Source organism: Xiphophorus maculatus, chromosome 1 (assembly GCF_002775205.1).
Source record: "Xiphophorus maculatus strain JP 163 A chromosome 1, X_maculatus-5.0-male, whole genome shotgun sequence".
NCBI lineage: Eukaryota > Metazoa > Chordata > Actinopteri > Cyprinodontiformes > Poeciliidae > Xiphophorus > Xiphophorus maculatus.
Window position 1 is genome coordinate 28797550 of NC_036443.1, and position 14465 is coordinate 28812014.

At 36.3% G+C, this 14465-nt stretch overlaps 1 protein-coding gene across 1 annotated transcript; it reads left to right on the top strand.

Moving 5' to 3' along the window:
* LOC106700205 (CMRF35-like molecule 5) lies at nt 1–3173 on the top strand. Its single transcript, XM_014475001.2, has 6 exons — nt 1–125; nt 626–681; nt 1309–1632; nt 2448–2549; nt 2643–2707; nt 2796–3173. Exons 2-6 carry the CDS (start codon nt 648–650, stop codon nt 2865–2867), a joined length of 597 nt encoding a protein of 198 aa, XP_014330487.1. The 5' UTR covers nt 1–125; nt 626–647; the 3' UTR covers nt 2868–3173.
* Nucleotides 3174–14465: the final 11292 nt, after the last annotated feature.

A 14465-nucleotide genomic window follows, 5' to 3' on the forward strand; every position in this document is an offset into this window, starting at 1 on the left:
GCACCGAATATAACAAGCAGAAACGTCCCTGAAATGTTTTTATACAAGACGAGAGTCTCTGATTGTTATTGTGTGGAAATAAAAACCTGCAGCTGCTTCTGGAAGCAACTTCATCAGAAAACCAGGTGAGTAAAAAGCGGATAAAACCACCACACTGCAAAAACGTACCAACTATTTTAGAGCAGTTTCTGGTGTAAATATCTTAGTACACTTGAAATAAAACAAAATTAACTTACAATTAACTTCAGCAAAATATATGAGCTTGTTTTAAGTCAATATTTCTTTAATAATTATGAAAAACCTCTAGTTCAACTGGTAAATTCAATTTTAACATTTTTCTTTATTAGTGAAATAATCTGCCAATGGAACCAGTACTTTATCATTAATATTATGAAATTATTGAATGAAAACAAGCTCCTATATCTTGATGAAAATCTACCTATAAGTTGGTTTTGTCTTATTTTAAGGGTCAAAAGGTGTTTGCAGTGGAAACTAGACAAAATACTTTGTCAGATTTTGCAGTGAAGGAGGAAGAGAGACATTCGACTGCATAGCTGCTCCTTCCTGATTGGTCAGAAATGTATGGGTTGGTTGTGACTAAATGGTTGAAATCCTTCTTTTGCAGACTAAAGACATTTTGAAGAAAAATGCGACAAGCTTTCATCTTCTGCCTTCTCTCAGGTAAGGAAAGATGCCTCAAACATTTAGGGTTTTGCATCTCTATAATTCCATATTTGCTTGGATTTTATTTTTCTCAATAAAAATACAACAAATCTAAGAGTGTTTTGGTACTATGCAGCAGTTTCCTGGTTTGGATAATTCTCTGACTTTGTAAGAACAGAAAAATGGTAAAAGCAGAAAAAAATGCATTCAGAAGCATTTGTTACACTGCCAAAAGTTACCAATTATTTTTGGTCCACTTTCTTATGAAACTAGGAAAAAGATAAAACTAACTTACAAATAGCTTTTCAGCAAGATATAGGGGCTTGTTTAAGTAAATAATTTAGCAATATTGATTAAAATTAGTGGCAAATTATTAAACTTATAAAATGGGTAAAATGTCTTGTTATAAGTGAAATAATCTGCTAGTGGAACTAATACTTTTTCTAATCTATTAGAAATATCAAGGAATTATTGACTTAAAACAAGCTCTGAACTTGCAGTAAAGTTACTTGTAAGTCAATTTTTTAAAGGTATTTATAGTTGAAACTATTCAAATCTTGGTAAAGTTTTGTGTTTTTTGCAGTGTGCAGAGCAGATCTGCAGCTTGTTCAAACATTAAATGTTAACTGATGGATTTTCTTGCAGCTCTCTGCGGTGCGAAAACACTGATCCAAACCGAAGGAGGAAGCATCACAGCGAAATGCTCCTTTACTTTCTCTGGAAGCGGGAAGTTCGTCTGCAGGGATCCGTGTGAAAACGGAGACGTTCTCATTGAAACCGAAGCCGCGGAGGCTCAAAAAGGCCGGTACAGCATCAGATACACAGAAGGAACCTTTCCTGCTTCTCCCACTGTTCTGTATGTGAACATCTCACGGCTGATCCAGTCCGACTCCGGGCGCTACTGGTGCGGCTTAAAAAGGCGTTTCATGACTGATTCACGCCAGGAGTTTAACGTAAATGTCACAAATGGTGAGTTTTATTTTTATTCAGGATTATGAACAACACATTAGTTAATATCCAACTGATTAAAAAATGAATGGCATAAAAATGTAGTCCAGTTAATTGATCAATAAAGAAACTTTAACTGGAATCAAGTGCTGCAGTCAGACGGGACTAAATGGCTTACAGCAGATCTGAAATCAAATGTCAAAATGTTGATGTTGGATGAATATTATTAGTGAAACGCTGTGAACAGTGAATTGATTTTAGAGTTTTTGTTGTTGCTGAAGTGGAGTTACTGTCCTGAGTTCATGAGGTACACTGTAGCTCAACCAGCTCTTAAAATATCTCGGAAGAACAAAAACGACGCTATTGTCACGTCATTTATTTACATATTAGGGACATAATAGACAGAAACAAGAATGGAGAAGTAAAGTCAAAGAATTTTGACTTTTTCAAACCCAGAAATTTCCTCTTTTTTTCCCCCTAGAATATTTCTGAGATTAATCTAAAAAAATTCTGAATTTATTTACACACCTGTTTGTTTTTTCTCCAGTCATATTTTCTGGCCAGTTGAAATAACTGAACAACGTTCTCTTTACAGGTTCATGGAAAATGACAAAAACATCTGAGTGGTTTTCTCAATATTCAGGGTTTTTAATTTTATGACATTCAATTTTACAACAAGAATATTTACTGATTATCCTTCACCTGATATTAGCATTATTTGTTTGTTTTTTTTTTATTTTAAAGATCACTAAGTTGCTAATTTATGCCTCAGTATATTAGCCATAACTGAATACTTTTGTCACAGATACATTTTTCTTCTATGCTTTCACTCACAGATACGAACGGCTACGTTCTGCCTCTGGCTTTATGTGTCGCCACATTATTTGCTGCAGCTGTGCTGCTCCTCTACAAATGGAAAACAAGGAGGGAATCTGATGGTAAATTGACATTAAAATACATTTCAGGACTTATTTAACAGAAAACACTGGAGAAAAAAATAAGATCATGATATCTGAAGCTGTGTTGTGTAGGTTCGACCAGCAGGGGGCAGTCAAGCAGCAACAGCAGCAACAATAGGAGAGGGAGAAACACTCAGGTGGATCAACATCCTGGTTTTTGTTTAAACTGGAGATTAATTTTTATTTAATGACCTTAATTTGAATTTTATCCCTTTCCTTTCACAGTTTTCTGCCTCAAAGTTTACAAACCGGACGCCTCCACCAGACGCTCAACAACAACTTTACTATAACCTCTGAGGCTAACGGCATACCAGGAATTAAAATAGATGTTCTCATTAATAGACCCAAGTTCTGCACCAGTTCTGCTCACCAAAACAGCAGAAAGGCATCAGCTGTGAGGAGACAACAAACGGGTTCAGCTCTACATCCATTTGTGTCGCTAAACAGAAGAAAATCTAAACAACTTTCTCAAAGAAAACATCTGTTATAGAAATGTATTAACACAATTTGTAAGCATATAATCTCGTGCTTGTAAACTGAACTTTGTAGCTTAATGAAATAAATGTCTGAGAAATAAAGACTTAAATAATAACACATATGCAAATGGCCCAAATAAAGCATTTTTTTTCCTGCAACTTCATTGTAATGGGATCAGTCATGGTCTTAGATACATTCAGACTGTTGAGAATAAATAATTCTGTGTTTTCCTCTATCTCTTTTAGCTATTTGCATGCTCGTATTTACATACATGCACTCACATAGAGCACAAAGCTAAAGCTAAAGCTAATTATATATTAGGAAACACCTTCAAAACTAAGGCTAATCACCGTAGCTTATATAGACGCTAACAAATAGAATTACAAACTGCTGTTTGATGTCATTTTGCTCTGTTAGCTCTTAAGCATGAACAAATGGACCAGCTGTATTTTAGTCTTAATAAATGGGACCCATTTATTAAGACTGACTCTGGGACACCCGAATGTCGACACCAACTTTAAACAGAGTTTACTTCAGTTCTGGACAGGGTAAGTCCCAGAACGTTCCCTGTTACTTAACCCTGGAAACTCATTTCAACCGTTAGCCGGAGAGCTGGTAGCACATCTCCCCTCTCAGAAGAGGTAGGAGAGTGTTGCGCAACAACAATGCAGAAACTGAGAGAGAACTTTTTGCCTATTATTTTCTGATGGAGCCCCAGCTTACTGCCGTTTTTAGACATACAATCTACAAAGGAGTCCAGCCTCACCCATCTGGTAGGAACTTCCTCTTCTGTATTTATACAGCCCCTGTCTCTGCAGCAGAACTCAGACATCTAACCAGGTCCAGGAAACACCATCGAAGCGGCTAAACAAACTTGAGGTTTGATAGAAACCAGTTGAAGTTTTACTGCATTTAACTGACTTTTTTAAAACTGATGTTTGAAGTTTATCAAGTCAAGTTTATGAGCAGGATTCTAACTTCTATTTACCAAAGAATGTAAATGTATTAATATGAAAATTGAAAGCATTTCTAACAAGTTTAATCTGTTTTCCTTTCAGAGAATAACTTCATCCTGAAGATGGCAGGTAGGCGAGTCCCTGTTATTCTCTACTCCTTTAACTTAAAGCAAATAATTTTAGAAATGGTGGAAAGATATTGAAGCTGATATCCATGGCAACCACAAAATCAGCGTCATTTATTGTACTTCTTCATTTCCAGATGATAATATAGTATGCAGTCGTTTCAGTAACGCTAGTTCCACCAGTACTTAAAACAAAAGAACTAGCAATCAAACTGATTCACTCTACAACACAAATTCAGTTTAGTTCAAAATGTCTTTTTGATGGGCTTATATAGAAAAAGAGTAAACTAAAATATACAATATAAACATAAAAACAAAATCATTCAGTTTATTTAATAAGAATTTGTTAATCAAACCAAATCATTTTGTTCTCTTTTGCAAAATTCAAATTTTTTTTGTAAATATAGTATTAAACCTTGTTTTCCATCTTTAGACAAAACAATCTAGAAGTGGTCTATTTAATAAATATTTAAACTTCATATGTTTGATTCTTCAGAAGCACATGCAGTTGTTGTTGGTGAAGCCAAAGTCTCTGTTGATGCAAAGGGACTCCTGGACATCATTGACACCTTTGACCGTCCTGGTGACGCCTCTGCTAAAGCTACCTACGCACGAGCAGGGAAGTATGCAAATGGACTGGAGGACAAACCAGGGAAGCGTCTTCCTAAAGCAGGAGTTTACGCTGAAGCTGGAGTTGGCAAAGCTCGAGCTGAATTCAGCGTGTTTGAAGCTGAAGCTAGAGGACCCAACGCCAGCGCAGCAGCCGGCGCCAACCCACTGGGTGCCTCAGCTTTTGCCAGAGCAGAGCTGGCAAGTGCTTCTGCCGCCGCTGGTCCACTGAAAGTTAAAGTTGGTCTGGCAGTCGATACTGGGGTTTCTGTTGGTGTAAAGGGACTGGAAGCTAAAGTGTTGGGAACCGGCTTCACTATTGGTGAAAGGGCGAGCGTGTCCCTTCTTGGCAATGAGCTTGAATGCTGCGTGTCATAGGTCAGAAAATGTTTTCCATATTTGCTCTTTTAAAAGTCCCCTTACATAGATTAAAATCAAAACAAATTCTGTCCCCATATTAACCAGTTTGTCTGATTTATGATTTATGAGTGTTTACCTACTTTTGTCCACGCTCACATAATCTGCACCTAAAATGATTTGTTTCTGTCAGTTCAGTCAAGTTGCAAAAGACAACCAAACAAATGTTTTTTTTATTTTACTTTTCAATTCATTTAAATTTATATAATTGCCACTGTAACAGACAACTTGTTAAATACTTTATGAAATATTTTTATTTGACTTGATTATTGTGAATATCACAACATTCTACAAAGAAATTAGGCTATTAGTCCAGTTGTTACTGCTTACTGAATTTCAAATATTCCAAAGGATATGTAGAAATAAAATAAAAAAAAATAAGTTTTACATGTCTCTGCCTCTTCACGATGTACACATTAACCCAAAGGCAATACTTTTACTTTTACTTTCATTTTCCCTGAAACTTATGCATATAAATTAGGGTACTTTCCTGATTGTGTTAGGAAAGTACCTCACAACTGGAACATCTGTAATACTGATGCTGTTGTTGTGATTAACTGTTGGTACAGTTATCTTCTTTTAGATCTTCTTTTGTTTCAATTTCAGTTTACAAATATAAATTTATAAAGTTACTGAATGCAAATTGATGATTTAATTATAAGGATCTCAGAATAAATCCCAGTTTTAAACACACCAACTGCAATGAAATATTTGAAATATATGTACTATCAATAAACTGCTACTTAATTCAATTATCTAATCGGTCTAATATTTGTTTATTTTAATTTATTTGCTTTCAGTTGATTTTGTATGTTGGGGTTCATAGGTGGATTGTGTCTTTGATGACTCACTGGTCCATAGATTTCATATTTAGGATTTTTGTTTTTATTTGTATTATGTTGGTTTTGAGCTATTAGTTCTAATGGAAAATATAGTTTCTGTACTTGATGATGTGCATATCTAAAACATATTTTAAGTCGATTAAAAAAGAACTTAATTGATCTCAAAGAGACATTAAATTTAGAAAATGTCTTGTTTTAAAAAACATGCTTTGCTATTGATGTAACAATAGTAAAGCCACACGGCCTCCCATCTCAAGTTTAGACAAAGAACAACAAGCAACTTGTTGATTGTTACGCCCTTGAGAGCTGCTACAGACTTTCTTTCAGATTCAGTTTGTGTCACTTCCTAAGACTGTTGCCCATTTCAGATACACCGGATGAACAGGAGCCCTACTTAAACACCCTAACTGAAAGCAGCAGCACTTTGACATCTGAGCATCACCACTGAAGTAAGTGACTAAATAGTGCCGTGTTATTTAGCAATAGAAGTTTCAATTTCATTTTTACTTTTTGGTGTTTAACGTTCATCAAGCCGTGCTTGTTAACATGATTGCTTATATTACCGGATAATGTAAATTTATGAGCATTTAATATAAAAATGTAATTCATTTCCAAAATTCAAGTCTAATCTGCTCCTTTCTTTCAGGAGGAATCAGTTTATAACTAAAGATGGCAGGTAAGCGGGTTCCCAAATCCTTTTAACCCATAGCAAGTTATTTTAAAAACTGTGGAAAACAACAGACATTTATTAAAGTTAACACCAATAGCAACCACAACAATCAGTGCCAATTGTTATAGGTCCTTCTGTCCGGCTGTAATTGTACGCTGTGGTTTCAGTAATAGTATTTCCACCAGTACTAAAAATAAAACCAAGACAGGAAATAAGAATCATTTTGGATTTTTACAGCAGTCAAATAGTACTTTATGAGTTGCAGAAAAGTTCATGCAAACATTTTCTCTGCAATGAAGCAGGTTCATATGATTGATCAGGGAATCTTCATTTCATTATTTAATACAGTTTATTTATTTAAAATTTGTTTATTAAACCCAATCACATTGTTCTCTCGTGTAATATTTTGATTTTCTTGAAATACCAGTAAAGTTTAAGTGTCAAGTTTCTAGAACCTAGAAGTGGACCATTTAATAATTTAGTAGAGTATTTCTAAGAAACTGCATGGTTTTTCTTTTTTTAAATGTGGATATTTACACTTAAGATGTTATGAAACTTCAGCGGCCAACGCAACTGTTCATTGTGGTGCAGACGTCTCTGTTGATGGAAATGGATTACTGAAAATGTTTGATACCTACACAGGAGCAGGGAAGCATGGAAATAGATCGGAGGACGAAGCAAGGAAGCTTCTTCGTGCAGCAGGAGTTAACGTTGAAGCTGAAGATGGCAAAGAAGGGTTTGAATTCGGCGTGTTTGAAGCTGAAGCTGAAGGACCCAACGCCAGCGCCAAACCACTGCGTGCCTCAGCTTTTGTCAGAGCAGAACTGCCAAGTGTTTCTATCTCCGCTGGTCCAGTGAAGGCTAAAGTCGGTCTGGCAGCCGACACTGGGGCTTCTGTTGGTCCGACAGGCCTGGAAGCTAAAGTGTTGGGAACCGGCTTCTCTATTGGTCGTAAAATGGGCGTGTCTGTCTTAGGCACTGGGTTTGAATTCAAACTGTGGTAGTCAAAACAATGTTTTTCTCATGATCATTCTTTGGACGTTATTGAAAACCATATATCAATAAAATAAGCAACATTTTCAATTAAATAAAAAAGTTTGGTTGCTTATTTATTGAATAAATAGATATATGGGATCACGAATAAAGATTTCTTTTTAATCTGTGTTGGAGCCATACATAGATAATATCAACTTAATACAATGTGTTATTTTTGTAATCTGAGATGTTTCTGAGAGCTTCCTGTGTTGCTCTACTTGAAAAAGATCTGTAATTTAATCCCGTTTAAGCTAATTACGTGGTGCCTTTTGATTGGCTGTTGACTAATTAGTTTATAAAGACTTCTCATTGTACAAGTCTTTTGACCGTCACTTGTTTGTTTTGAATCTGTATGTTTTTTTTTTATTCTCTTTTATTAAAACCAGTAAGACGCAAACATAACTGCTGGATTCAAGACCTCTTTTTGAATAAATGTGTCTCATACCACGGAGCTTTAAGGGGCTAATGACAGCTTGTCGCACTTAATATCTGTTATTTAGGTTGTTCAATCATCAGATTGATGCAATTTACTATTACAGCGATTAAGCTTTAAAGTGTTTCAGAAATTCCTGATCATTCATGAAACTTATTTTTTAAAATACTTACCGTGGACGCTGACGTTAGCCTGCTGCTGCTACATGTTTAGCACTGAGATGCTATGTTAGCCTTAGCTTCGCTGATTAGCTAACTCCTTTTAGCGCAACTTGAACACAACAGTAGTCTTTAACAGCGTTCAATCATTTGTTTGTTGAAGCAGAAACTAACTAATGGGCCAAGAGAAGCGATTTGTTGCTTGTCCGTCAGATTTACTGTCCCCCCGTAAATCTGACGGAAAGGTTCCGAACGATTTTTTCCTTCTTTTTTTACGCGCCACATGTATGTAATTATGTAATTAATCAAAATTAACACAAATGTCCCGGCCCAACTTTACACTGACCTATAAAGCTTTTTTTTATTAACGACTTTTATAGCTTTTTCCTAACAAATTTCCAATAAGTTGAATTCAATATTAATGCACAACTCAAAACAAAAAGCTGGATGACAATGAAAAATCTCACACTTGAGAAATTTTGGGACGCTAATAAAACCTTTTGAGATAATAAATGAATTCTTTTATATGTTTATTTCTGTAATGTTCAACATGAAGTACACTCTAACACTTTGAGACCCACAAAAATTTAATATAAAGATCCACAGATTCAAGTGAGAGTTTATAATCTTTGTTTTCTACAAAGTCAAATACTAAGGTTCACAGTTTCACACCCAGACAAGCTGATCAGGGCTGCATGCGGATAGCTCCGTCCAGCCTGATGACCACCCCGTTGATCATCGGGTTTTCCGCCACTGAGGTCACCAAGTGGGCAAACTCAACGGGGTCTCCTAGGCGTGAAGGAAAGGGCACCTGGCGGCAGAGGAAGGAGCGCACCTTCTCTGGAAGGCTGGCGAGGAGAGGAGTGGCGAACAATCCTGCAGGAGGGATTGAGGAAATATTCACCATCAGGTTCACATCAGACTGTTGCTGCGTTTCCTTGGTAAAGAATTGAAAAACTTTACAGTGTTTCCATTAAGTAACAAAATGCCATTAAAATCACATGTGAATAAGCTCGTTAACATGATATCACTGGAAATTATGGCGGCAATGGATGTAAACACATACTGTATGAAATATATTCATATTTCAGTCATTGCAATTGATAATTATTAAACATTAAGTATTAAGCTCTGTTAATTATTAAATTAGTTTTTTTAAAAAGCTTAAATTTAAGGAAATTGATTGTATCGAGTCTGACTTGCAGCGTTCTCTCCTCCTGGACCCAGTGGGCATGCATGTGGCGACAGCGGAGAGGAAAAACTCCCCTTAAAAACAGGCCAAAGCACCAGACTGAAGACTTTGTGATCCAATTTTTGGTACAAAGAGAGAAAAGCCATAAATCATGGCTTTATGATTTATGGCTCATAAATCGCCATAAATTTATGGCTTTTGCAACTAGTTAAAAATATAGTTAACTTTTTCACATTTAAAGAAATTACTAATTTTCTCTTCCATTATTCTCCCCCCTTTCTACTTTGGTTTTTAAATGTTCCTACTTAGAACAGATTAAACATTATCTTCCAGTAATTGACAGCTAACATTGATATATGTGATGAAATTAATAAAAAGGTAAATACATACGTCAAAACAACTTTCTTAAGATAATCCCAGCTTGTAACAGTTGTCGCTCCATGCTCTATATATCAACAGAAGTTAGGGACTCTGTTGATGTTTTACTAAAACCTAACCAACGAATGTCTTTTAAAGAACTTGAATGTGGTGATGCATATCTAAAATCCAGCTAAGATGAACTTTAATCCATGTGCTAACGACTGCATGATGGACTTCACACATTAACTTGAAGCTCATACTTTCACTTTCCATTTCCTGGAAGCCTGTGCAGAGACATGAATTCATCTGTTTTTGGTTATCCCCTGCCAGTCTCCAGACCTACGCCCCCTGTAGAAAATCTTTGGAGGAGCTCCAACTCTGTGATTCTCAGCATCAGATCTGATGCCTAAGGCTTATCAATCAGGTTTTTAAAAGCAGAAACTGAGAGAAAACGTTTTGACTGTTATTTCCTGATAATCAGGTGGTGCCCCAGCTTGGTAATTTTGTCTTATTTTCAGATTAATTTTTAATCACTATTCAATGTTACTGCCTTTTTAAGACATATACAATCTAGAAAGGAGTCCAGCCGCACCCATCTGGTATCAAATTCCTCTTCCGTTTTCATACAGCCTCTGTCTCAGTGCAGCAGAGCTCCGACATCTAACAAGATCGAGGCAACAACACAGAAGCGGCTAAACAGACTTGAGGTTTGATAGAAACCAGTTGAAGTTTTACTGCATTTAACTGACTTTTTAAAACTGATGTTTGAAGTTCATCAAGTCAAGTTTATGAGCATGATTCTAACTTCTATTTATGTAAATGTATTAATATTTAATATGAAAATTGAAAGTATTTCTAACAAGTTTAATCTGTTTTTCTTTCAGAGAATAACTTCATCCTGAAGATGGCAGGTAGGCGAGTCCCTGTTATTCTCTACTCCTTTAAATAAAAGCAAATAATTTTAGAAATGGTGGAAAGATATTGAAGCTGATATCCATGGCAACCACAAAATCAGCGTCATTTATTGTACTTCTTCATTTCCAGATGAAAATATAGTATGCATTTATGTTTTTTTGCTGGTGCACAAAATGAGCCGTGCATGAACGTTACTTTGCTCAAAGAACAAAACCATGAAGAGAATGGCTGAATACTTTTGCACATCACATTTTTTCAGAATTTTAATTGTAAAAAATGTCTTCAATCACTTATTTTCTAGTTCACTATTGTATACCACCATGTGTTAGTCTTTCACATAAAATTCAAAGGATTTTTTTATGTTTATAGTTGTAATGTGACGATATATGGGTATGAATACTTTTGCAAGCCTCTGTATTTTTGGCCCTGTTGACACCAGACGTCTACCATAGGAGGTGCTTCAAAGAAGAACCTGAAGCACCTCCAGGTAAATCTGGATTAACAACTAGTCTCTGGTTTGGGAATGCCCTTAAGTTTCCAAGGATATGCCGGAGGAGGTTGCTGGTCGATCCCGGCAGAAGTGGCCATGTTCTAGTAGAAACCAGTTCTCACACAGACAAACTTCACAAAGAAAGACCGAGGCAGCTGAGTTTGAAACCAGAAATTTCCTGCCTTGGAATCTCCACTCTATTCTGCTACCAAGTTCAACATTTAGACCAGTGGTTCTTAACCTGGGTTCGATCGAACCCCAGGGGTTCGGTGAGTCGGTCTCAGGGGTTCGGCGGAGCCTCTGCCACGGAGGTAAAGACACACTTGTGTAAAGTCGTGATGACTCGCCCCGCTTGGCCATCACTTGCTGCAGAGGATCATGTTACATTGCTCGGCCAATCAGTGCTGCGGGAATTTAGTGCATGCAGTATCAGCAGCTGTTGTAGTCGTACGTCGCGTGGTTTCTTTCTTAATATTTTAATCCATACTAAATATGTCAAGCAAACAAAGAAGAAAATGAACAGACTTTGCTCTGAAGATGCAATTGCCAAGGTGAAGCCACGCCTCTCTGAACTGGTCTCCCAAAGACAACAGCAGAAGTCACACTGATTTGCAGGTAATTTGTGTAAAACTTTATTCTGGCCCCAAAAAGTATTTTGTGGATTCAAAATGACAAAAAACTATTTAAATTTAAAATAAAAAAAATTATGTTATTAAAAAAAATTTAATTCTTTGAAAAAATCCAAATTTATTTTTAATTAGTAAAATAGTAAAAAAATATTTTTGGGGGCTGAAATTCTTTCATGGAGCCGAAATATTTTTGGGGGCCAGAATAAAGTAACACTGTAACTTGCTGTGAGTTCATGGTTTTGTTCTTTGAGCAAAGTAACGTTCACGCACGGCTCATTTTGTGCACCAGCAAAAAAACATATACCTACAGTACAGACCAAAAGTTTGGACACACCTTTCTAATTCAATGGGTTTTCTTTATTTTCATGACTATTTATAAGGCAAGAAATCCCACTTATTAACCTGACAGGGCACACCTATGAAGTGAAAACCTTTTCAGGTGACGACCTCTTGAAGCTCATCAAGAAAATGCAGAGTGTGTGCAAAGCAGTAATCACAGCAAAAGGTTGCTAATTTGAAGAAACTAGAATATAAGGGGTATTTTCAGTTTTTTACACTTTTTGTTTAGTGCATATTTCCACATGTGTTATTCATAGTTTTGATGCCTTCGGTGTGAATCTACAATGTCAATAGTCATGAAAATAAGGGAAACTCTGTTTTGTTTTGAAGTTTAAGTGTCAAGTTTCTAGAACCTAGAAGTGGACCATTTAATAATTTAGTAGAGTATTTCTAAGAAACTACATGGTTTTTCTTTTTTTAAATGTGGATATTTACACTTAAGATGTTATGAAACTTCAGCGGCTAAAGCAACTGTTCATTGTGGTGCAGGCTTACTGAAAATGATTGACACCTATGACCGTCCTGGTGACGCCTACACTGAAGATACCTACGCACGAGCAGGGAAGTATGCATATGGACTGGAGGACAAACCAGGGAAGCGTATTCCTAAAGCAGGAGTTGGAACTGAAGCTGGAGTTGGCAAAGCTCGGGCTGTATTCAGCGTGTTTGAAGCTGAAGCTAAAGGACCCAACGCCAGCGCAGGAGCCGACGCCAACCCACTGCGTGCCTCAGCTTTTGCCAGAGCAGAGCTGGCAAGTGCTTCTGCATCCGCTGGTCCACTGAAGGCTAAAGTCGGTCTGGCAGTCGATACCGGGGCTTCTGTTGGTCCGACAGGCGTGGAAGTTCAAGTGTTGGGAACCGGCTTCTCTATTGGTCGTAAAATGGGCGTGTCTATCTTAGGCACTGGGATTGAATTCAACCTGTGGTAATCAAAACAATGTTTTTCTCATGATCATTCTTTGGACGTTATTTTATTGATATAACCATATATAACCATATATCAATAAAATAAGCAACATTTTCAATTAAATAAAAAAGTTTGGTTGCTTATTTATTGAAGATATATGGGATCACGAATAAAGATTTCCTTTTAATCTGTGTTGGAGCCATACATAGATAATATCAACTTAATACAATGTGTTATTTTTGTTATCTGAGATGTTTCTGAGAGCTTCCTGTGTTGCTCTACTTGAAAATGATCTGTAATTTAATCTTGTTTAAGCTAATTACGTGGTGCCTTTTGATTGGCTGTTGACTAATTAGTTTATAAAGACTTCTCATTGTACAAGTCTTTTGACCGTCACTTGTTTGTTTTGAATCTGTATGTTTTTTTTTTATAATCTTTTATTAAAACCAGTAAGATGCAAACATAACTGCTGGATTCAAGACCTCTTTTTGAATAAATGTGTCTCATACCACGGAGCTTTAAGGAGCTAATGACAGCTTGTCGCACTTAATATCTGTTATTTAGGTTGTTCAATCATCAGATTGATGCAATTTACTATTACAGCGATTAAGCTTTAAAGTGTTTTAGAAATTCCTGATCATTCATGAAACTTATTTTTTAAAATACTTACCGTGGACGCTGACGTTAGCCTGCTGCTGCTACATGTTTAGCACTGAGATGCTATGTTAGCCTTAGCTTCGCTGATTAGCTAACTCCTTTTAGCGCAACTTGAACACAACAGTAGTCTTTAACAGCGTTCAATCATTTGTTTGTTGAAGCAGAAACTAACTAATGGGCCAAGAGAAGCGATTTGTTGCTTGTCCGTCAGATTTACTGTCCCCCCGTAAATCTGACGGAAAGGTTCCGAACGATTTTTTCCGTCTTTTTTTACGCGCCACATGTATGTAATTATGTAATTAATCAAAATTAACACAAATGTCCCGGCTCAACTTTACACTGACCTATAAAGCTTTTTTTTTATTAACAACATCTAGAGCTTTTTCCTAACAAATTTCCAATAGGTTGAATTCAATATTAATGCACAACTCAAAACAAAAAGCTGGATGACAATGAAAAATCTCACACTTGAGAAATTTTGGGACGCTAATAAAACCTTTTGAGATAATAAATGAATTCTTTCATATGTTTATTTCTGTAATGTTCAACATGAAGTACACTCTAACACTTTGAGACCCACAAAAATTTAATATAAAGATCCACAGATTCAAGTGAGAGTTTATAATCATTGTTTTCTACAAAGTCAAATACTAAGGTTCACAGTTTCACACCCAGACAAGCTGA